Consider the following 21196-nt stretch of genomic DNA (forward strand, 5'->3'; position numbering starts at 1 on the left):
GCACTTCTGATAGAGGTTGACAAATGTTCTGTTTAGACGGAATTAGATGCTTCTTCAGAAAGTTTTACCATGTTCACGTGTGAGCTACAAGGTGGTCTGGGTGTTTCTGCACAGGCGACGCAGTGATTTTTGTTCTGTTTGATACTCATTCACTAACGTAACTGCTTACGCAAAAGTTATGGTGTCTGTCTGGGACCTAACCTTGATGCAGAGTACTCTGAAGCAGCACATTGCATTTTAACGATGGTCCCTACCCTGCTTGCCTTAGTGCTTAGCTCACGAACACCTGCAAGTTTCAGCGTGACTATGCCAGCTTTGAATGGTGATGCATTCAGGGACAGTATTGTTCGTGCTGCACAGGTACCAGATGTTATAATTCTAAATATGCATTTCGCTGTACTCGACGGTTGTATATGTTTAGGTCTATGTCTTCCAATATCCAACATACTAAGTTTTTCCACATGCCGAAACATTAGCAATTGTAAAGGAGCCAATTTAAAACAAACATAAGTGTCTTAAGCACACATTTAACTGCGAGAGGAAATCTAATTAACCTAATTAATTAGTGACAAGATGCAATTTATACATCCTCAATATCGCTTGACAATATTCCCAACACTGTTTCAAGATTGTTTTTTTTACTGACTACAACATTGACCCCCAAAACTCTACTCAATGAACTCCCTGCTTTTTAACTCCACACTGCTTTCAGTCACTCACCAGAAACAATGATAAGAGTAACATCCAAACAAAAATACAGGATCATAAATTTAAAAAGGAATATGAAAATCAAAACAGAAACAGAAGGTGTGTTCACCATTAGAGTCTCATATCCTAACATACGTTGTATCTATAGTATCATATTGTTACGTATTGTATCCTGTCTTGTCGTATTGTACAGTACTGTATCATACAATGTGGTATTGTGTTGTATCATATTGTATCATATCGTAATTTATAGTATTGTCTCACATCACACCACATCCTACAGTATAACGCCCTGTCCCAAATCATATTGTGTTTTGTTGTATTGTATTGTGCTGTTTGGAATGGCATCATATTGTCTCTATTCTATATCATCGATATATTATTGAATTATATGATAACCTATTTTATTGTAACATACCGTCTCCCATCATATTGTATGGTGTCAATTATATTATGGTCTACTCATATTTTACTCCATTAAGCCTAAATAGATGCATGGCTGCACCCTTAGTGCTTATCTTAAGTTGTTCATTTTTCATGCACAGTTTAATTTGACTACATAAAGTAGCCGCTACAGTAAGTAAAGCCCTTTTGTTTTTACTTGCAGTCTCAGCATGGTGAACCACTTTCATTCTTTCTATGCCCACAAATAATGACCGCAGAGGGAGTAATGCTATTGACGAGCACCACACAAAGATTACACAATGCTGTTACAATAATTGCATAACCTAACACAGGCTCTTGGGGATAAGTAGGCTCTTTAGATGAAGTGTGAGACAGTGACTGCCTGTGTGCCTGCTATGTCAGATCCAAACGCCTCTGAAACCTGCGAGAGGTTCCCAGAGAAAGAGAGTGAGGGGTAAAAAGGGATAACGGACTGATGCAAGCGCGGGGACATTCAGCCTTTTAGTATCCACATCATTAAAGCCAAACTGTACCAGCTCTATGAGAAAGACTCACTCCACTGCAGAAATGACTACCAGTAAGCTCTTTGATGTATTACACACCAGCCATCTGATACCTTATTCTCATTTTTTTTAAACTAAATCGCAAATAGCTTCATGTTAAAATACTTAACAAGCAGGAAATTTGAAAAATAAAGTAGCCTCCTGATTCATTTTCTCACTAAGTTTAAACACCAGACATAGATTTGACGCTGGTTGTGCATCATATTTATTACAAAGGATACTGAAAAGGCTTGTTAAAGATGCAAAAGCATGCATACATACTACATCAGCATGCAAGGACACAACACGCACACACACACTTACAAATAAAAAAAAGAGAGGCTTCTATTCAATCCACTGAATTTGATGATTCACAGAAGCAGTGACCTAAGGCTTGGGACACTCTCCGCTTTTGATTTGGAGTTTGGAGACAAACCCCCCTCAAGCCATAAGACTCTATTTACTACTGCTGGAGAGCTGAGGAGCACTTAGCCTAATGTACGGGACAGTAGAGTGACCCTCACACACAAAAACACACACACACATACACAGTGCATGCCAATGCTCTCCATTTTCCTGTATGACTCGTATTTATTACAGACATGCACACAATCACCAAAGGTGCTTATGAGTGCAAGTCTTTTTTATCACAGGAAAAATACAATCAATATCATATTCCTATTTGCTGGAGCTTCCAGGTTAGGCACTGACGTGTAGAGAGAAAAGCTGTCAAACTGATTAATTTCTGTGCCACGTTCAGTGAATGTTGCCTGATATTGGTGGTAAGTGGCAGTGTTATAATCCCATACAGTCCTGCTGCCAAAGCAATTCACCATCCCGTTCAACCAATTTATATATCCTTCATAGTACATATGAACTTTATGGCTTGTAACATATAGGCTATCATTCATATACATTGTAGTAGAGCGTACAATTTACTGACTGCATTATGTTCATATGAGACTGACTTGAAAGGATTTCATACACTATGCTTTCTACATGGATAAGACTTTTGTATTTTATAATTCAGAAGGTATACATTTCAATACAAAACATAATCAAATATTGGGCTGTAATCTGCTATATACAAACCTGCTGGACTTTACTTTATGCAGAGATTGGATACTAGTGAATATCTAAATTGTATTGGTTACAGTTCTGTGAAATCCTATTTGTATTCCCTTTTTTACGTTTCATTTGTCTTACTGACTCGAGATCTAAAATGGTAGCTGTACATGCAGTCCCATCTTTCTCTGAGAAATGACCCAAGAGGTGGAGGTGGACTGGAACAACTGTCTGCTGCTTATCGTCATCCAGATTATAAGAAAAGGAAGTGGACATTGATGGAAATTGTTTTTGCTTTGTGCAGATAGAAGCTCAGGCTAACTGATTTAGTCCCCATCTCCTCTTACAGACTCTCCTGCTCATCTGTACTCACAGTTGACATGGTATATACTTGAGTCAGCAATTATCTTTCTATATGGATGTGTAATGACAGTAATGATTTCAGTCTGTTACCTTGTTGTAAATACTATCTTGCAAAAAAATATGTGTTTGTGATCTGCGTACACGTTCCCGCAAATTTGGTCCCTAAGCTTTCTGAAAGCAAAACAAAAGGACGCTGGTGTCACAGATACAGAGATGTGATGGATTAGAGTGTCCCAAGGGGGAAGTCCAGCTCCATCAAAATGTAATGAAAACTAATTTGAAAACAGCAGGCAGCTGTGAATAACTGGAGGATGAGGTCTGGCAACATTACATTCACAGAGAGGTCATCATTGTCTGGCATGAGAGAAAAATGGGTTGATAACATTACGATTGATGATGGCACATTAGTTGTTGTCTACAGGAGTTATAGCTGTCTGTGAGTACGTCTGACTTAAAATCGATCAAGGGCAGCAACAATTTCACACCAAGTTTGTAATCTGGTTTCACAATTGTAATGCAAGAAAAGGAAATGATACCGTATGTACAAAAAACAATAGCATGGGACCTAAAAATATTATGAGGAATCTATTACAGACTGAAAAATATACTGTAAGAAAAAGTTCTTTAACAAAGTCAGCTCGTATAAGTGCAGAACATTATTTCCTAATTTCTGCTCTCTCTACCATTGCAAGGTCCTGAATAGTCTAACGTACCTGAGCTAAAATACCAGAGGGAAGAAAGTCAAATGGATTGTGATTATTGTCCTGGAACAGATTGAACAGGCTATGAGAAGAGAATGTGAGCTGAATCCCATTTTGACACACAGGCCCAGGTGCATTTCTTTTGCTGGAAGGGAGGTGAAATGTACAAAAGGAGTCTAAAGAAGGGTTTTAAGGCAGTAATGCTTGCTTTAATCCAACAACTATCTACATTATAGATTATTACTTTTGTCTGCACCAAAGGAAAACATTTGCAGGGTGTGCACAGATTTTGGGTCTGTCTCTATCTCCTGTCTGCATCTTAAACCCATTTCTTAGCTATTGTTTATAACTTTGTGGGTGTAATATCTTGGTGAAAGGACATGTCAAAATGTTCCCTTACAATCTGCTATTGATAAAGAATGTATTGAATATTTCACAGTTTGATACACAGAAATTCAATTTAAGGTAACTCTCTCGCCTCCAACTGGTCCAGAGCGCAGCAGCTAGGCTTCATTGGTTTTAACAGACGACATCACATCACTCCTGTCCTTGCTTCTCTCCACTGGCTTCCTGTGCGTTTTAGAATAGATTTTAAGATTTTACTGACCACTTTTAAAGCTCATATGGGTCTCGCCCCGGGATACATTGTAGAAATGCTAACCAATTATTAGCCATCTCGCGGCCTTAGATCCTTGGGTGAAGCATTTTTGGTCGTTCCAAAGTCGAGGCTCAAATCCAAAGGGGATCGTGCTTTCTCCGTCAGAGCTCCTCGACTTTGGGACGACCTCCCTGAGAAGATTAGGCACGCAGAGTCAGAGACATCTTTTAAGTCTCTTCTTAAAACCCGTTTTTACAGACTAGTGTTGATGTGACTTTATCTTTCTAACCGCTTTTACTTCTATTTTATTATTAATTTGAGTTTTTATCCAACTAATTCACTGTCTTAAATTTTATTAGATTAATTTATTTGATTGTTTTAATTTATTAATATTATTTTTCTTTTATTATTTTAATGTTCCTAATTCATCCACTCCATACTGTTTAATTGACGTGTATTCCCTATAACCTCCTGCGTTGCATTTTGTTTTGCATTGATCAAATTTTCTCCTCCCTGTCTGTCAGTTTGTTTACTCTGCTATTGAACTACGCTTTGTTTGTCAAAGCACTTTATAAACATTTGTTTTTAAAGGTGCTATATAAATAAAGTTATTATAATTATTATTATTATTATTATTATTATTAGTAGTAGTAGTATTATTATTATTATTATTATTATTATTATTATTATTATCAATAAAAAAAACACTGTCACACATTACATAAGAAAACAGTAAGTGTACAGCATGCTGTATATGTAAAATGTACATGCCTTCCACAAAACAAAGATACAATTTGCCGAAACAGCCTTTGTTATGATTATTTAACAAAAGTAGAGATGCAGTTTAACATCAGTGGCACTACAAAAAATCTGAGAAACTGACAAGCCAAGCCGGGATGACAAAAAATCAGCCTAACAGAGAAATTGTGATGAACATATCACCAAAACCTTTCAAAGCATGTGAATCATCTGCTCTGAAATGAAGTAAGTAATCTGTGGGAGCTATGGCTTCCTGTCATTCATCAGGAAACCTCCATTCCCCACAGAGCAGTGAGGATTATCCTCTGTGCCTCATGGTTCTGGTTCAGATTCATATGCCTGCGTCAACTGTCAAGACTGTAATAGTAAAATGTGTGTGTGTGTGTGTGTGTGTGTGTGTGTGTGTGTGTGTGTGTGTGTGTGTGTGTGCGTGTGCGTGTGTGTGCATGTGTGTGCATGTGTTGAGTGTTTGATATGCATATGTATGTGTGCTGATGGATTTTAATACAAGGCCTTGCAGAGTGATCATTATTTTATTTAAAATGTGCAGTTTTTGATATGACATCTATCAGATTGACTTCTTAAATCCCGTGTCAGACATCAACACTTTGTGACTGGATGATCAAATGTCATTCATTTTTTTATTCTCTGACACATAACTGCACTGTCACCAATGTCACATCCTGCGTAACCCCGTTTCAAAGTCAGCCTTCTGCTCTTATAACGATGCTGACAGGACACCTTCGGACATTGAAGTACCCTCAGCACTCAGCCAGGTGGTGAGGAGGCTCCAGTCCAACAGTGCTGCCTACAGCTCTGCCACGACTGAGAGGAACCATATGTCTCCTCTCTCTAGAGTCTGTCCCATTCGAGGGTTGCCAAGCCCTTAGGCCTCTCCCACAAATGTGACTTAATACTGTTAAGCACTGCAGGTCTTTAGGGGGTTCAGCAATTGTTGTACTTTTTTTTGAGTTTTTGCCTAAATGAACAAAAGAGACATGGCCACAGGGAGGTTCACAGGGTGGTGGTATTCCCCAAAGACTTACACCTTCTTTAGAAGACAGGTAAGGTTTTCTTTGTAATGACAGCTCTAATCAGCTTATCTCTTTGCAGCTTGTCAGGCTACTCGCAAAACACTGCTGCCTCTCTGAATGGGTGCACCTTTTTAATGTGTAAAAAATTGATTTTTGGAGCAGCATAGGTAAAGTAGGGAGAAATGATCTCTGTGAACAGTTGGCTTGTTATGTTGGCCTAGCCAGGCTCTGTATAGCTAGTTGGCTATTCCTTCTGCTATGATTGCTATAGAGTCTGAAATGTATGCAGCAATGTTACTCATAATAGTCCAGGTTGCTACTGGCTGACTTCACCCCCGTCCTCCAGCAGCTTCACTGGCTCCCAGTCAAATCCTTCAAAATCCTCCTATATATATTTAAGGCCATCCACAACCTCGCCCCCCTGTATCTGTCTGATCTCCTCCACAATGCCACCCCTTCTCGCTCCCACAGGTCTTCCTCCTCCCTCCACCTCTCTGTGCCCTCTGCCCGTCTCAGCACCATGGGGAGCATAGCTTTCAGGTCGCTCTACTCCCCAACTCTGGAACTCACTCCCACCAGACATAAGAAATATTGACTCTCTTCCCCTCTTCAAATCAAAACTCAAAACCCATCTGTTCCAATCCACATTCTCTGTTTAATATCCACTGCTTCATTTTAACTCGGTGTTACTTTTCTTGTTGTTTTTATATATTTTATAGTGTTATTTTATATATATTGTGTTTTAATTCCTCTGTAAAGTAGCCTTGAGTGTTGAGAAAGGCGCTTTAAAAAAAAAGTATTATAATAATAATAATAATAATAAAATAATAATAATAATTATTATTATTATTATTATTATTATTATTATTATTATTATTATTATTATTATTATTATTAATGTCATAGACTGTATAAACTCATAAGTATTAATACTTCATGTAGTAAGTAAGTAAAGTAAGTAAGAGTAAGTCAGTGAGTGAATACATTTAAAAAAGTAAATAAGTAAGTAAGAACGTAAATAAACAAACCAACAAACAAATAAGCCGGCCGCTCGGTGAAAACAGCAGAATCCATAAATCCCACTGTAGTGAGTATGTGGGTGAAGCTCGCGTTGTTCCGCTTACTGTTACCACGGAAACACTGTAGCCAATCAGGGAAGGTTTAGAATGGTACCGTAGAATCGGCAGCCAATCAGAGAGCGTTTTGTTTAAGAGTAGGTTAGTTTGAAACGGCAAAGCAAGCGTTTTCCAACTGACTCTGAGGAAGAGGTAAAGTGTGGAAGCTTTCTGAGAAATATCTGTTTAAAAAGGTAGAAATAAGAACGAGAAATAACAACGTTAATCCGTATCTTCGGTTTATATGTAGGCACGTTACTTCAGAGCTTAATTGTTCAGTATAGAAGTGTAAAACATTACTCTGCTTTCCGAGTTTGTTTTGCTAAACTGTGAGGAGGAAGCGTGTATTCCTGTATTATAAGTAACATAACTAAAGAAACAACATACACTTCAGTAACTGTACTATTTCCCCTCCAAGGATTTGTGTTGCGTGTTTAGATAATAATACAGATTAAAGTTCTCTACTCAGAAGAAGCAGAAAACAAATATAATTTAGCCAGCTTAGCCACAACTCTGATGTTACTTGTTATTTTTTTGTGAGGGATTTTTAAAAAAGTTTTATGATCACTTTGTCTATAAACTAGCTAAAGCTAACCCATCGGTACTCATCGGTAAGTGGAGTAATTTGAGACTATTGCGAAATCTCTGCGTTTTCCAATGCCTTTGTATCAAGCAGTGTTATTATTCCCCTCTTTCCCGTTATGACGCACCAATCACAGCTAATCTCCAATCATCTGTCCTGATTGTTTAAGGGGCAGCCCCTACTACATCTCCGATTTGTTATGAGTCCGGCACTATCATGACTGCACACACCGATCTGTGTTGGGGGGCTAAGAGGAAATCTGGTTGGGAGTGATAGTGTTGACATTGGAAGTCCCTCTCTCTGAACAGATGTTTACTCTGTGACTACCAACAGCAGCTTTAAGTGTAGCTTTCCTATGTCCAGAGAAAAACTAGGAACATGACTTACATGTGAGGGATACACGTTGCCTCACATTGTGAGTTAGTGTTGATAGCAATTCAATAAACTAACACATTTAAATCTATGTATCATGTGATCTAGATGTCGTCAGACGAAGAGGAACCAACCAGTCCTGTTTTGCCCAAGGACTCTGATCGGGGCAGCTCTGTCTCCTCTGAGCTTCAGGTGATTCAAGAAAATACATTCACAATCCATATGTCTTTGTGTATTAGTCACATTTTTCCGCTCTTGACACTGCAAAATGTGTCACACATTCCAACAGGTTACAATATACACCCAGTTTCACGGACAACGCACTCACAATGAATGTTTCGTTGCTTGTGTTGCTCTCAGTTATATGTTCACCTTATTGTGTATTTTTGTTCGCTTCCCTGTGTCTTGAAAAATGAGTTATTAGAAGATGCCCATAGACATCTGCAGAGTCCAATATAATTTGTAGCTGTTCATGCATCAACAGGATGAGTATGAGGAGCTTCTCCGCTATGCTGTGGTCACCCCTAAGCTTGAGACACTTACAGCTGCTCACATGCAGCGGCTTGGCACCTCACATCTCTCTGCAGAGGGTCGGACTTCCCAGAGAAAAGATGAACCAAAATCACAGCACCCAGCAGGTATCTAAGGTTCCTCTTGTGTGCAGGACACTTTGATCCACACACATTTCTCTAAGCCTTTCTGACAGAAACACTTCCTGAGCCTTTCCAAACACTCTCCTCATCAAATGATCAGCTGTCAAAAAGGATTTGGCATCACAACATTGAAAAATTGTAGTGTTTTATCAGCCTCATATTTTTGTCTGGTAAACCAGTCAAGTCATGATGGATATGATATCAGTCTGACAGATCGAGCCCCCATCTCTTTCCTTGAAGATACCCACATCTTAAACAGTCCATCAGCCTCCCTTTCAGCTAGAGCTCCAGCTGCAGCTCTCATAGGAGGTTTAGTGCTTTAACTGTCATGGAGTCGTGCACAGGGATGTAGAGAGCAGACAGACGATTGGTAATGATCTCCTGGCTCTCTGCCCGTACTGCTCTTTAGAGTGCAGGCTTTCTCTCTCCCCTGCAGGATTTAATTAAGATATTGACATAAATGCATTCCTGGACAAGGAGCAGTGCTCCTCTTATTCAGCATTCTTGCCTTCACCTTTATTCTTCCTAACTCTCTTTTGTTTTCTGAATCTTTTCTTACCTGTGCACCCTTTTGATTTACTCAACTATTGTAGTTAAAAAACATCACCAACATCCCCAGTTGATATTTTCTTTCCCTGTGCCTCTCTCTTCTCCTTTCTATCCTCTCTTAGATGCAGCCACTAAAACAAAGGATGGAAGGCTTTCTAGCAAGGATGTGAGATTATCACCTGCCTCCCCTTTAATTGTTGAGCCCCCCACACACTCAAGAGCCTCTCTTGGTAAATTCAGAAATATGAAGGTTTTCATCAAATTGTCTTATTTGTAGGTAACCATAGAGAAATGGTGACCATTTATTTGCAAGTTTGTTTCATTTTCTCATCAGTCTGTGTTTTTGATTCTTTTTGTTCCAGCTGATGAGATAGAGGGTCGATCATCTAGTAGAGCATCAGCACTCTCAAACGCTCCTTCAGACAGGTTACAGACGCCATCTGATAGGTCTAGGTCAAACAGCCCAGACCCCCTTGAGGCCACTGTGACAGAGCTTTTTATCTCAGAGGAGAATATGAGCAAGATGGAGAACATTCTGGAAATGTGGAGCCACAACCTGAAGGTTAGTCTGCTTCCTCCTACTTTCATTTCAAAATGTATGGCTTAAATTTGCTTTGCTTAGAGCTGACCAAAGATACCCTCTATGGCTCCATGGAAGGTTGTGTTATTATTACATAAGAATATTTGCGATGATGTAAAAGTAATATTGTGTTTTGAGTAGTTTCCAGCAAACACGGTTACATTTTTGTTAGTTTATTTATTTCTTGATACATTGAAATCAGGAAACTGAATTTTTCATGTAGTGCTAAAGATGTGTTCAAGCAGTCAAAACTGTGCTACAAAGTCAACAGAGCATTCATTCAACTTTTCAGGAGCAATCTTGCTGGTCAGTTTTTGCTGTTTATGGCATACACATTTTTCACATTGCTGTTTGCAAAATAAAAAGTTACCGGCAACTTGATTCTGCAGAGGATGTTTACATCAAAATTTCTTAAGGTAATGCAAGGAGGCATTAGAATGAGACTGATAAAATGCAAGGAACACTCTGGAAAGTGTTAATAGGTGATGGTGAGGAATAAGTCAGAGATTATCAAGATGTTGTAAGTGGTTTGAGTCTCAAAGATAAGATGACAGCTCTACTTTCCAAGGTTACAAGTGACCTTTTACTCATGTGTCTGATCTTGGAGGGGGTGAGTGCCTGGACATGGATGTCTTTCCTGCCCTTTTCTTCTAATGTTGCTCATCTCACTCATGGAGGGCAGATGACAACCAATCAGCAGCAAAGTGTTGCTTAGAAAAGAGTAGCCTTTAAAAAGGCAGTGAGGACCTATGGACGCGAGTAGAGGATGTTGTTTTACTCTCTAAATAAGCCAAACATCACATCACATCTGTGGGTACTGGTTTTGTTTATTACAATAGTATTATGCAAGTGATTAGCTGGATGTCTCTGGGGTTAATCTAACATAACAAGATTAGACATCTGCCAAGTCTTTACATTTTGACATTTTTCTCTACTTTTTCTAGACTCGCTGCACTTTTTTTCTCTCCAAATGACTGAAGATGTTTGTACACCTGTTCATATTTACTAAAGCTGATCACACTGTGACCATCCCACCCTCTATGTCCTCATTAGTCAAATGTACTGACCGAGCTCAGGAAGTGGAAGCTGGCATTCAAAGAGCAACATAAGCTGGAGATGAAGAAAGAGAGGGAGAAGTATGCAGCCCAAACAGCTGTCCTAAAGTCAGAACTAGACGGTCTGAAGGGGCTGCTACAAACCTACGAGACCTCCAACCAGAGAAAAGATGAGGTGACTGAACCTTTTTTTGATTTGCTTTCTCCAGAATTTGAAAGTATTCAGACATGGATTAAGTACCAGCCAAGGATTTGATGTTTAAGTTGAAAAACTTCTATTAGGACAGACTGCGCTGTATCCATACTTGTATCTTTACTCACTTTCACATGCCTTCTCTCATGCTTATGATCATTTAGAAACCTGTAAGGCAAAAGATATAAAGCACATTTATTCTGCTATTTAGACTGAGGAGTTTTCTGTGTTTCGTGTGTCTCAGGTGATCGTAAACCTGAGCCAGGTGTTGGACAGACAGAAAGAAAGGCTTGAAAAGATGAGGGCTTTCACCCACTGGAGACTTCAGCACGCTGAGGCTAAAGAAGAGGTAAACTGATAACAATGTGGTGTTTCCCACAGGTTGAAAACCTATTTGTGGTGGGATTTACAGAGGGAGTGGGTGGGTGTCCTTGCAGGCTTTTGTATAGATGAGGAAAGGCTGGTATGATATAAAGCTTTCAACTCAGCCAGCTTGTATAACACACTCCTCTCTTGCTGTCCCATTTTGCAAAACCACAAAATTCACATGGGTTGTATAAGTTAAACAGATAGAAAAAAAGTCTTTTAAATGTCTCTACGAACTCAACATTGTTAAATTACTGTCCCTCTAGTGTAATGGTTTATGCAAATCATCAGGCTCTGCTTGAGTTGCTGAACCATAAGTCAAGAATGTCACTGCTCACTGAACATGCACATGCCACATAATTACCCAAATATCTCCTCTTACAACACTCTCATATGTGAAATCTTGTCAGTACAGTAATGAACAGTCTGCTCATTTTCATACCTTACTTCACACTGAACTAATAATAATATTAATAATAAAGAAAAGTGTAAGCATTTTTTTTATACTTGTAAAAAAGTTGCTCATGCCATTTCAATAAAATGGAGAAACTAGTGGATGACACATTTCTGTCTTAACCATGACACAGAAAATGCCACACAAGAGGAAATGAACATCACCTGCGCAAGAATGAATTATGAGTGTAATTATTTCCTCGTGAATATTTTCATGCTCTCGTGGCTCTCTGGCAGGCTCATGCTGCTCAAGCAGCGCAGCAGCACTACAACAGGCAGCTGAAGAAGAAGGTGTGGTTAGGCTGGCACTCTGTGGTCCAGAGACACTGGAAGGTCAAATTGGAGCGGGCCTGCCGTGCAAGGGCTGAGGAGGTCTGCACCCGCCTGTCTGCGGAGTATGAGGCCAAGCTGGCAGAGGTAAATATGTGAGCAGAGAACTCGTGTATGAATCAGTATGTGTGTGGCGATTCTTCTTAGCTGAATTCAATCTTGACACTGTCTCGTCGAGGTGTATTAGCAAAGGAATCACAACACTCGATACTCAGTTAAAGGAGCATGTATTTATAAAGTTGAGTCATTTGAAGCAGGACCAAAGTAATAGTGGTTACCATGATTGATTTGTTTCAGACATAGGGACATGTATTTTTCAGGTTTGTCACTGGATTGTTATAAATACAAACAGTGACAAAGAAGTAAATGGTATATTGAAAACAGTGTTATTGATGATGCTATAGATAATGGACATCAGGTGTTGTCAGCGTCATATTATCTGATGAAAGACTGATTCTCTCTGCACTCTGTTAACTGTCTCCACAGCACTGTGATGCCATAGAGAAGTCCCAGGCAGAGATTCAGAGACTACGACTCGAGCGGGAGCACTATGAAGAATCTATGAAGAAAGCTTTCATGAGGGGTGTCTGCGCTCTCAATATTGAAGCTCTCGGCATGTTCCACACTTCAGAAGGACGACCACAGCAGCCTCTGCTTCATGATCAGCATGGTTTGTAACAGAATGAGCACCACCCCATATATTTTTTTGTGAATATCCATGTTTTTAATCAAATAGATCACTGCACTGTTTTTTTCTTCCTAAAGCTGCCTGGCAACAAAAATAGACCCCTGCTCTGTATAAAAAACCACAAAGGCATTGTTAGCATCGTCTCTGCGCTGCATTGATTCAAGCAGCCATCAGGACTGAAACATCATTTCTCTATAGAGTTCCACGTGTGTCAGTGACAACTGTGTAGATGTATAAATCAATGGAGTGGACAGGGTCTTTGTTGTTTTCTTGGAGTCATTCACCAGTTCATCTAATGAAGTGATGACTCTGGATGTGTTGAGTGAGGGCTCCTTTACAAAGGTTGTAACCTCAGTGTATTACTGAGCTTTTTCAAATTAGTCCACAGCTTTATTGCACTGTAATATATTTTTAAACATGTGACTGCTGATGTAATGATTTATTGCTTGTACAAAAGATCTGTGGCTTGGCCCTCTGCTTTTTAGGAAGTGTTGAAATGAGTGTTTCCATTTCATGCTATTTTGTTTTTTCAGTTCCTTTTTTTCCAGTTAATTTAAACAATATTTGAATTTCTCTTTGCACTCTCTCATAAATGATGCAGCTGTGCTAACCAGACTAACACAAAATGGTTTGACATGGAGTGATATGTTGCCATTTTTAAACTGCTCTTATTTTATTGAGGTTTTGCAGAAATAATGCTTATCCACTTTTTTATTTTCCAGAGAATAAAAATGTGTCATGGCACTAGCTACTCTGCTACATATCCCATTTAAAAATCATTCTATTATCAATCGTTCAGACAAGTCAGAGAGAGTATTTATTTTCACGTAATAAAAGAAATGGAAAGGTAAATCATTCAAAGGAAATTTCAGATTGATCAGGGAATTTATTCACAGGACGCCTGTCATTAAGATTTCCCAATCAGTTAATGGGGAAAGATTCGTATCATTTGTAAAATCGAGTCCAAAATTCAGCATTTAATTATATGATTTTCTGTTACTAGCACAAACTTGTATCAAGGCTTTCATAGGAATTCTTTCTCATTAGGACATTTTTTTTCTTGCTGTAGATATTCTACCTCCTCAAGATGAGCCTTCATCACAGGCTCAACTTCAACCCCGTCCTGTCTCCTCAACACGGTTCAGCCCTGTCCACTTCGACCGCCCGGAACTATCTCACAGTGAGGTAGAGGATATGGTGAGATACTGACAAATTCTTACGAAAACTTACATTCATTTACTAACCCCAGTTCTTAAATTACTTCATAAGTTTCTTATAGGATCAACCGTTCTATCAATCTTACATATAAAACATCTTAAAATAAGAAGTTTGAATGTGCTGTTTTATTTGCATAACTTTCTTTGTGTTGATTCGTTGTACCTCTACGCTGGTTCAACCCTTTAATGTTTTCATGTAGATGCCTCAAATGCATATGCATTTTTTCATCGGTATCAAATTTGTCAACTTCTTTCTCTGTTTTAATTGGCTGCACTGTGACTAACCTTCTCTCACCCTCACTCTTGCCTTTCTTTCCCCTGATTCCCCTGTCAGGTGGGCTCTGGTGCTTCTGTTTCAAGAGAAGACATACCTCCTCCTACAACAGTGGTCCACAGCTCATTGCCACTTGGTGGCACTACAAGTTCCCATAAACAGGTTAGCATTACACATGTTGATCTATTGACTCTGTTTAAAGATGCATGTACATCACAAAACAGCTCGATGTAACTATGATGGAAACTCATCAAATAATGATTTCAAATTGAGTCAACTTAAATCACCAAATAACTTATACGTAATATGCAGGTGCCATCTTTACCACACTACCAAATTTGTTCATGATACCTGATTTTTTCCTCCAGGTCAGCGGGGTCAGTGGTCGTGTTGTTACAGCCAGTCAACAAAAACCCTCCAAGACTGTAACAGCTCGCATCACTGCACGAGCAGACATTGCTAAAGCTGCGCGCAGTAACCTCCAGGTAATGGGTGTGGCTCCGCCCATGAGCTCTGTGATAGTGGAACGCCATCACCCAGTTACACAGGTATGGAAAAGTGTGCATTACTGCTGTCGCTCTCAAGTATTACTATATATCCTGTTGTTATTATGTATGTACCTGGAGTCATCTAAGCTGGAAAATGACAGCTTCTCTATCATTCCTACAGCTCACGGTTGGTCAGGCTACTGCGGCAAAGTTTCCTCGCTCCTCCAAACACGGCCAGAGCTCCACAGGGGGCAGAAGCTCATCAAAAGGACACACCAGCACGTGCCATGTTCACTCTATCAAAGTAGTTGACTGATCAGGCACGGAAAAATGTGACTCTCCTAGTTTGGATATTACATGTAAAGCAGCCTTTCAAAACATTTTAGAAATATTTATACTCGGTTTAAGTTCTTTTTGTCTGGAGATGTTGGGTTCAGTTTGCTTCTGCCCTCTACATTTAAAGTGATCATTCCATTGCCATCGTTCAGGTTCCTTTCATAAATATGAAAAGTGCAATTTCCTAAACAACCGGTATATTCTCAGGAAAGCACTACATAGATGTAGAGCTGCACATGTTACTGTTTTAACTAGTAGCTGCAAAATGGAAAAGTATTTCATTCAAGGTAATTTAAATTATGAAGAAGTGTGAAATGAACTGCATTGTGTAAATATCACGTTTAAATGTTTGTTTTTTGCGATTGAGCTCTACCGTCCAACACCACGAGTATTTGTTTAATTTAACCAGCCAAAGCCATATGACAATGATCTAATGCACAGTTTGAATTTTGAAATAAATTATTTTTATGTTGACTTTTGTATATTTCAGTTGTTGATGAACAATATATTAGCATAGGGTCAAATCTTATGAGTCCATATGGTGTTTTAGTCTCATGAAATGCTGCAGCCCTTGCCGCTGGTACTTTCTGCCTCCATGCGAATCTTATCTGTAAGACAAACAAATACTGTGTTAAAAAAGTTTGGCGCATGCCTTCCTGCAGCACAGTTACATGTTAAAGATTGCTTCTTTCATTATATATACATATTTATATATATAAAATTATTTTACTTGCTGCTTTCCTGTTTCCTATGTGGATGAGGCCCTGGTACAGTTCTTTGGCAGCGCTCTCCTGATTCAACTCCTCCCTGTGGAGCCAGATCAGCATCATCCTGTTCCCGTGCTCGTGGTAGCTGTGATGTCCTGTGGACAAAGACAGAAACAGCTGTATAGTTTAAAAAAACAGTTTATTTACCTCAAGATCTGAGAAAAGGATGGCAAAAAAGGAAATAAGCTTGTATAATATTCCATTTCTATACATTTCTTCCTTTTAAAGAATTTGAATCTTTAACATTTTGACCACAGGAGCCTGTGTTAGCAATTTCAAACAGCTGCCAATTGCACTGTCAGGTGCCTGTCCATTTAGTGTGAGTTGTGGCACCTGTCCACTGCTGCTCGATGGCCAACACTTGCTCCTTAGTGAAGCCCCAGTGCTCTGCCAGCCGCTTCCAGTCTCCTGGTTTCAGAAGCTCATACGCCAGACGCCATGCCATCATTCGGAGCTGCTTGGTCTCAGAGCGGTGGTCGAGTTTAAAAGTTAACGGATACTCGCTGTGAACACTCTCATTAAGCTCAGGGTTGGCCTGAAAGGGCAATTAAATCACGTCAACAGATTGATAAAGGCCACAAGCCCCAGAGAACACAGGGCCATGGGGAGAAATTATTGGAGAGACACTGAAGCATGATTAGCGATATGAAAGCCAGAGTTAAACATTTCAAATATCAAAAGAGATTCAGGCACAACCAAAATTGAACTGATGGCAGATTAGCTTTCAAATGTTTCTGGATTGTGAGTCATTTTTTACGGTCCCCATTTGAATTATATTAGATTAAAGTCAGCTGAACTGAGGCATTGGGAATGAATTAATGTAATTATTGATTTTGAGACTTCAAGAATAGATTATTACACAAACAAAGACAGCCAAAGTTCTGAATATAATTTAACCTCCTTACCTTCCTCCAGGCGTGGTATCTTTCTGCTTTGATGATCATGTCCACAATGATCACCTCGTCTGCTCTGACTGCTACACCCAGAGCTGTCTTACTCTGCTGCTCCAGATCCAATATGTATGTGTACAGTTTCAGAAAAAAGACACAAACTTTAAGCTTATAGATTTCTTGTGCTTCTGTGGTGGTTTAAAATACATGACTATCAATATGCCACTTTTTGAAATTAGCATAGTGTAGTTATTAAAGGTACCTACACTACTCTAGCTGTAAAAAAACAATGTGCAAAGTCTTACCCTGTCCTTGAGTGTTAGATCCAGCCCCGCCTTAAGAAGCATTTCCACCACTTCTATTCTGGCAAGCTCTGCAGCAATATGCAGTGCAGTCTGGGACCTCTAACAGTTTGTGACATTGCACCAGTCAAAACAATGCAAAATGTGTTCCAATATTTGATTCTTGAATTATATATATGTTGTTTCTCTCCCCTTTTGAGTGAGATCATACCTTATCTGTAACATTAATGTCGCAGCCCGCATCCAGCAGAGAATGGATGATGGGGATGTGACTGTGCTTAACTGCCAGGTGGAGAGGTGCCTCCTGGTGCTGAAAGTAAGAACATCTTGAGTCTAAATAATGAACTGTTAGATTAGGAGAGCGCTAAGATTATAATGGTATGCATGCAGGAATAGAGTAAATATCACAGCTCATGTGTGAGTGGTCTGTGTGCTAAAAACTTTATTAAAAGAGTTTAATACTGCCACCTAGCTTGTGTGAGCTTACCTGATCCTTGAAGTCTGTATGGGCTTTGTACTCTAGCAGAAGTTGTACAAGAGAGGTGTCCCCTCTTTCTGAAACTGGATGGAGGGCACTGCATTTGGCCTGTGGAACAGAAAGCTTACAGCTGTAGGTTTTGCTAGGAGGGCAAAAACATCAATAACCCATAAATAAATGTATAAACCATACTGAGTGCTCTCTGAGTAATGCATTGTTAACAACAGGGAAACCAGTCACAGATTTCTCTATGAAAAACAGCATAGCGATGTAGTGTACCGTTGTAAGGATGTTGGGATCACAGCCAGCATCCAGCAGGACATGGACACATCCTTCATGACCATTATCGGCAGCCTGATACAGAGCTGTCTCGCCATCCTGAAACAAAAAGATCTATTAGAAGAGGTACTCATCGTGCAGGATAAGAGTTACAGCAGCAGAAAATTCACACCAGTAACTTGGTAATTTAACTGACCCCAATTATTACATTTTTATTATTTGATAGATTAATGATTTCTATTTAATGTTGTAATTTGGATGAATGCAGTTTTTCTGTGAAGTCTTTCAATAATAGAATTATCCTAATTCAGATACCCATCCATCACTAAGCTAGAATCCCTGTGAGATGAACCTTTGACCACCAGCACCATGTAAATCTAATCAAGTACAATGTAGCAGTCAGAGCTGAAGTTCAGGCCAGATCACTGTATGGTTTGTCAGATAATAGTTTCCAGCACATGTTGGAAACATCTTAATCAATCCAAACTAAAGCCACCATCCAGCAGCGGATTAGCCACTGAACACACACTGTCACAAACCAGACCATGATTGAGAGGATGTTTACAATGATTATGTACCATATTGACATCATCCCGAGTATCAAAGCTCTGCAGCAGTAGTTGGATGACATCCAAGTGGCCGTTCCTGGCAGCTAAGTGCAGGGGCGTGTCTCCGCTCTGGCAGCAGGGAGGGTGGGAAACAACTTGCATCAAAGAGTGTGTGACTTTCAGGTTTCTTGCAGGTGTGACACAAAGGTGCCTTCAGATACACGAGCATAAACAACCACATATTGTAAATAGATGCACATAAACCAAAAACAAATGAGTCTGCACGCACCTTGTTGGGCTTCATTGTGGCCATATCGTATGGATCCATTAACAGTTCCAACATTTCAACACAACCATGCTTTGCCGCCAATGCAAAGGCCCGGTGTTCTGACTGAAATAGCAGAATAAGTGAATTAATTACCATGTTTACTCTGCTTGCTCTGATAATTGCCCAGAACCCTACAGTTGATTAATGAAAAAATGGAGTCAAGTAGATACCTGGTCATCTTTATCTAGTTCTCGCATCTGCAGATCATTAACAATGTACTCTACAATTTCTGTGTGGTTGTTGGTAGCAGCACAGTGCAAGATGTTCAGACCTTCCTGAGGAAGAAAAAAGTAAATACCAGAAGATTAATCAAGTCATACATCAGGACATGTTTTACTCTTAATAAAAAGATGAAGGGTCCAAAATTCTTGTATCATTACAGAGCAATGACAGAACAAAATTGTCCTTTACCTCATTCTCAACCTTCTGCTCAGCCCCTGCCTTGACTAATAATTTCATGATCTCCAAACTGCCAAACCAGGCAGCCAGATGAATGGCTGCCACACCATACTATGAAAACACAAACAGAAATGCTTAGAAGTATTACATTAGCTGTTTTGACTCAAGTGTTCAAATGAAGATATTTCAAGCCCTCTTACCTTGTCCTTTTGGTCCACCTTGACTCTGCGCTGTAAAAGAAGCTGCACAGCTTCTGTATTTCTGCCAGCCACTGCATAGTGAAGGGCAGTCCTGTCATTCTGAGGCAAACAAAGTAGTCAGTATATCAACTTAATGGAGGTTTTGATCAAATATTAGAATCTACATGCATTTTGACTCTTGGATCTGATCATACAACACAATGTGCTTCAATGTAAATAAAAGGTTTTCTACTTGGACCCACCACATTCTTCGCATTGGCATTCAGGCCTTTTCCCAGAGTCTTCATGGTCTCCACATCATTTCTCTTGGCTGCTTCCATAAACTGCTTCTCTGCCTGAAGCACTGCACAACGTAGCAGACAGGTATGTTTAAGACTTCTTCAGTATTTAATTATGTTTGCATGTAAGTTCAGGCTAAACACACAACCAGATGATTTGTGAGGCATTTGGCAACAGAGTCAAAACTTGGACAGGAACATATTGTAAACTAAATTGAGATGAGTACATGTTGTTGGCTTTCGCCTTGCACAAATCTATTGTTTTCCTTGCCAAGAAAGTCTCATGAAATAAGTATTCAGTCAGTACACCGCAAATGAAAAGGTAATGATTAACTCTAGCTTTAACAGTACAAACCCAAAGGGATTGTTCTTAACAAGTGAGACTTATGTTACACTTTGGTTTAAAATGTTCAACTGTTTTATTCCCTAAGTCAGTTTGTTTATTTTTGTGTTTGTCCTAGCATACTCACACATCTCTTTGGTGTCAAAGCTGTCGTCTGTATCGTCGTCCGAGTTCTTGTTCATCATGAAATCAGTAAACCCCTTCACAGCATCCTGTTTCATCCAATTTCGGGGGTCCAAATCCTCCTTCTTTGGACGATGTTTCTCAATCACAGACCTTAAAGTTGACGTTTTTCTCTCCATTTGGAAGCCCTTTAAGGTATCTTGTTGTCAAAAAGTTGGACTTGGTGTAATTCAATAAACAGTCCAGTGTACAGTCCAGCAAACCCAGAAAAAAACTGAGAAAATAGATCACAAAGGCTAAAATGAACTGCCTTCCCAGTTTTGTGTAGTTCCTGTCTTCACATGATGAACAGCAGTCTTGAAGTGGAAGAGTGCTCCTATTTTTCTCTGCCGTAGGGCTGATCCATGTTTACTTTACAAGCTCACACCCTTAAGAGACTTCTGATTATAAAAAAGAATGTTTATCTGGTCACAGTTGACCTGTATTACATGACTAGCAGGTGACACAGGTATGGTTTAAATGATATCATGCATTGAGTAAAATGAAAATATTATAACAAATGTTTTTTAGCTTGAACATCTGTGAGCAATGTTTGCATATGATTAACATACGGCTCAGATAGCAGTTTAACTTGTTTTGCTTAGAAGTTTGACTTGTAATACACTCTTTACAAAACTGTCTGTTAATTCTGTTCACACTGCAGTTTAAACTTTTAATGTTTATTTAACTCAGGACTATGACAAACAACCCTCCATCCTTAAGCTGCTTTAACAAGGCTAAATGTGCTGTTTTCTCCAGTAATCCAAACTGTTTAGTCTTAGGTCTAATTATAAG

At 39.4% G+C, this 21196-nt stretch overlaps 2 protein-coding genes across 3 annotated transcripts; one reads left to right on the forward strand and one right to left on the reverse strand.

Moving 5' to 3' along the window:
* The first annotated feature begins 7349 nt into the window (after window positions 1–7349).
* Window positions 7350–15901, forward strand: poc5 (POC5 centriolar protein homolog (Chlamydomonas)). Of its 2 annotated transcripts, XM_034691735.1 has the most exons (13): window positions 7350–7443; window positions 8354–8437; window positions 8730–8883; window positions 9570–9677; window positions 9810–10009; window positions 11081–11257; window positions 11520–11624; window positions 12332–12511; window positions 12911–13094; window positions 14182–14309; window positions 14664–14765; window positions 14972–15151; window positions 15273–15901. In XM_034691735.1, the coding sequence occupies exons 2-13, from the start codon at window positions 8354–8356 to the stop codon at window positions 15405–15407; spliced, it is 1737 nt and encodes a 578-aa protein (XP_034547626.1). In that variant the 5' UTR covers window positions 7350–7443; the 3' UTR covers window positions 15408–15901. The 2 variants fall into 2 exon arrangements, with proteins under 2 accessions (XP_034547626.1, XP_034547627.1); XM_034691736.1 differs by lacking the exon at window positions 9570–9677.
* ankdd1b (ankyrin repeat and death domain containing 1B) lies at window positions 15869–20760 on the reverse strand. The gene is made up of 15 exons (XM_034691737.1): window positions 20367–20760; window positions 19861–19961; window positions 19619–19717; window positions 19431–19529; window positions 19190–19294; window positions 18981–19082; window positions 18722–18820; window positions 18144–18242; window positions 17874–17972; window positions 17598–17696; window positions 17390–17488; window positions 17100–17195; window positions 16528–16729; window positions 16158–16289; window positions 15869–16035 (listed from the first exon to the last, which is right to left on the reverse strand). The coding sequence occupies exons 1-15, from the start codon at window positions 20539–20541 to the stop codon at window positions 15980–15982; spliced, it is 1662 nt and encodes a 553-aa protein (XP_034547628.1). The 5' UTR covers window positions 20542–20760; the 3' UTR covers window positions 15869–15979.
* Between the last annotated feature and the right edge of the window lie 436 nt (window positions 20761–21196).

This window comes from Notolabrus celidotus, chromosome 9, assembly GCF_009762535.1.
Source record: "Notolabrus celidotus isolate fNotCel1 chromosome 9, fNotCel1.pri, whole genome shotgun sequence".
Taxonomy (NCBI): domain Eukaryota; kingdom Metazoa; phylum Chordata; class Actinopteri; order Labriformes; family Labridae; genus Notolabrus; species Notolabrus celidotus.

What these genes read in the sequence shown, in the direction of transcription:
- poc5 (XM_034691735.1), top strand. Translation starts at nt 8,354, where the DNA reads ATGTCGTCAGACGAAGAGGAACCAACCAGTCCTGTTTTGCCCAAGGAC. An exon ending in CTGTCTCCTCTGAGCTTCAG is followed by an intron (nt 8,438 to 8,729) that starts GTGATTCAAGAA and finishes ATGCATCAACAG; the next exon opens with GATGAGTATGAGGAGCTTCT. An exon ending in ACGCTGAGGCTAAAGAAGAG is followed by an intron (nt 11,625 to 12,331) that starts GTAAACTGATAA and finishes GCTCTCTGGCAG; the next exon opens with GCTCATGCTGCTCAAGCAGC.
- ankdd1b (XM_034691737.1), bottom strand. Translation starts at nt 20,541, where the DNA reads ATGGAGAGAAAAACGTCAACTTTAAGGTCTGTGATTGAGAAACATCGT. An exon ending in AGCAGAAGGTTGAGAATGAG is followed by an intron (nt 19,295 to 19,430) that starts GTAAAGGACAAT and finishes TTTCTTCCTCAG; the next exon opens with GAAGGTCTGAACATCTTGCA. An exon ending in ATACAGACTTCAAGGATCAG is followed by an intron (nt 17,697 to 17,873) that starts GTAAGCTCACAC and finishes TCTTACTTTCAG; the next exon opens with CACCAGGAGGCACCTCTCCA.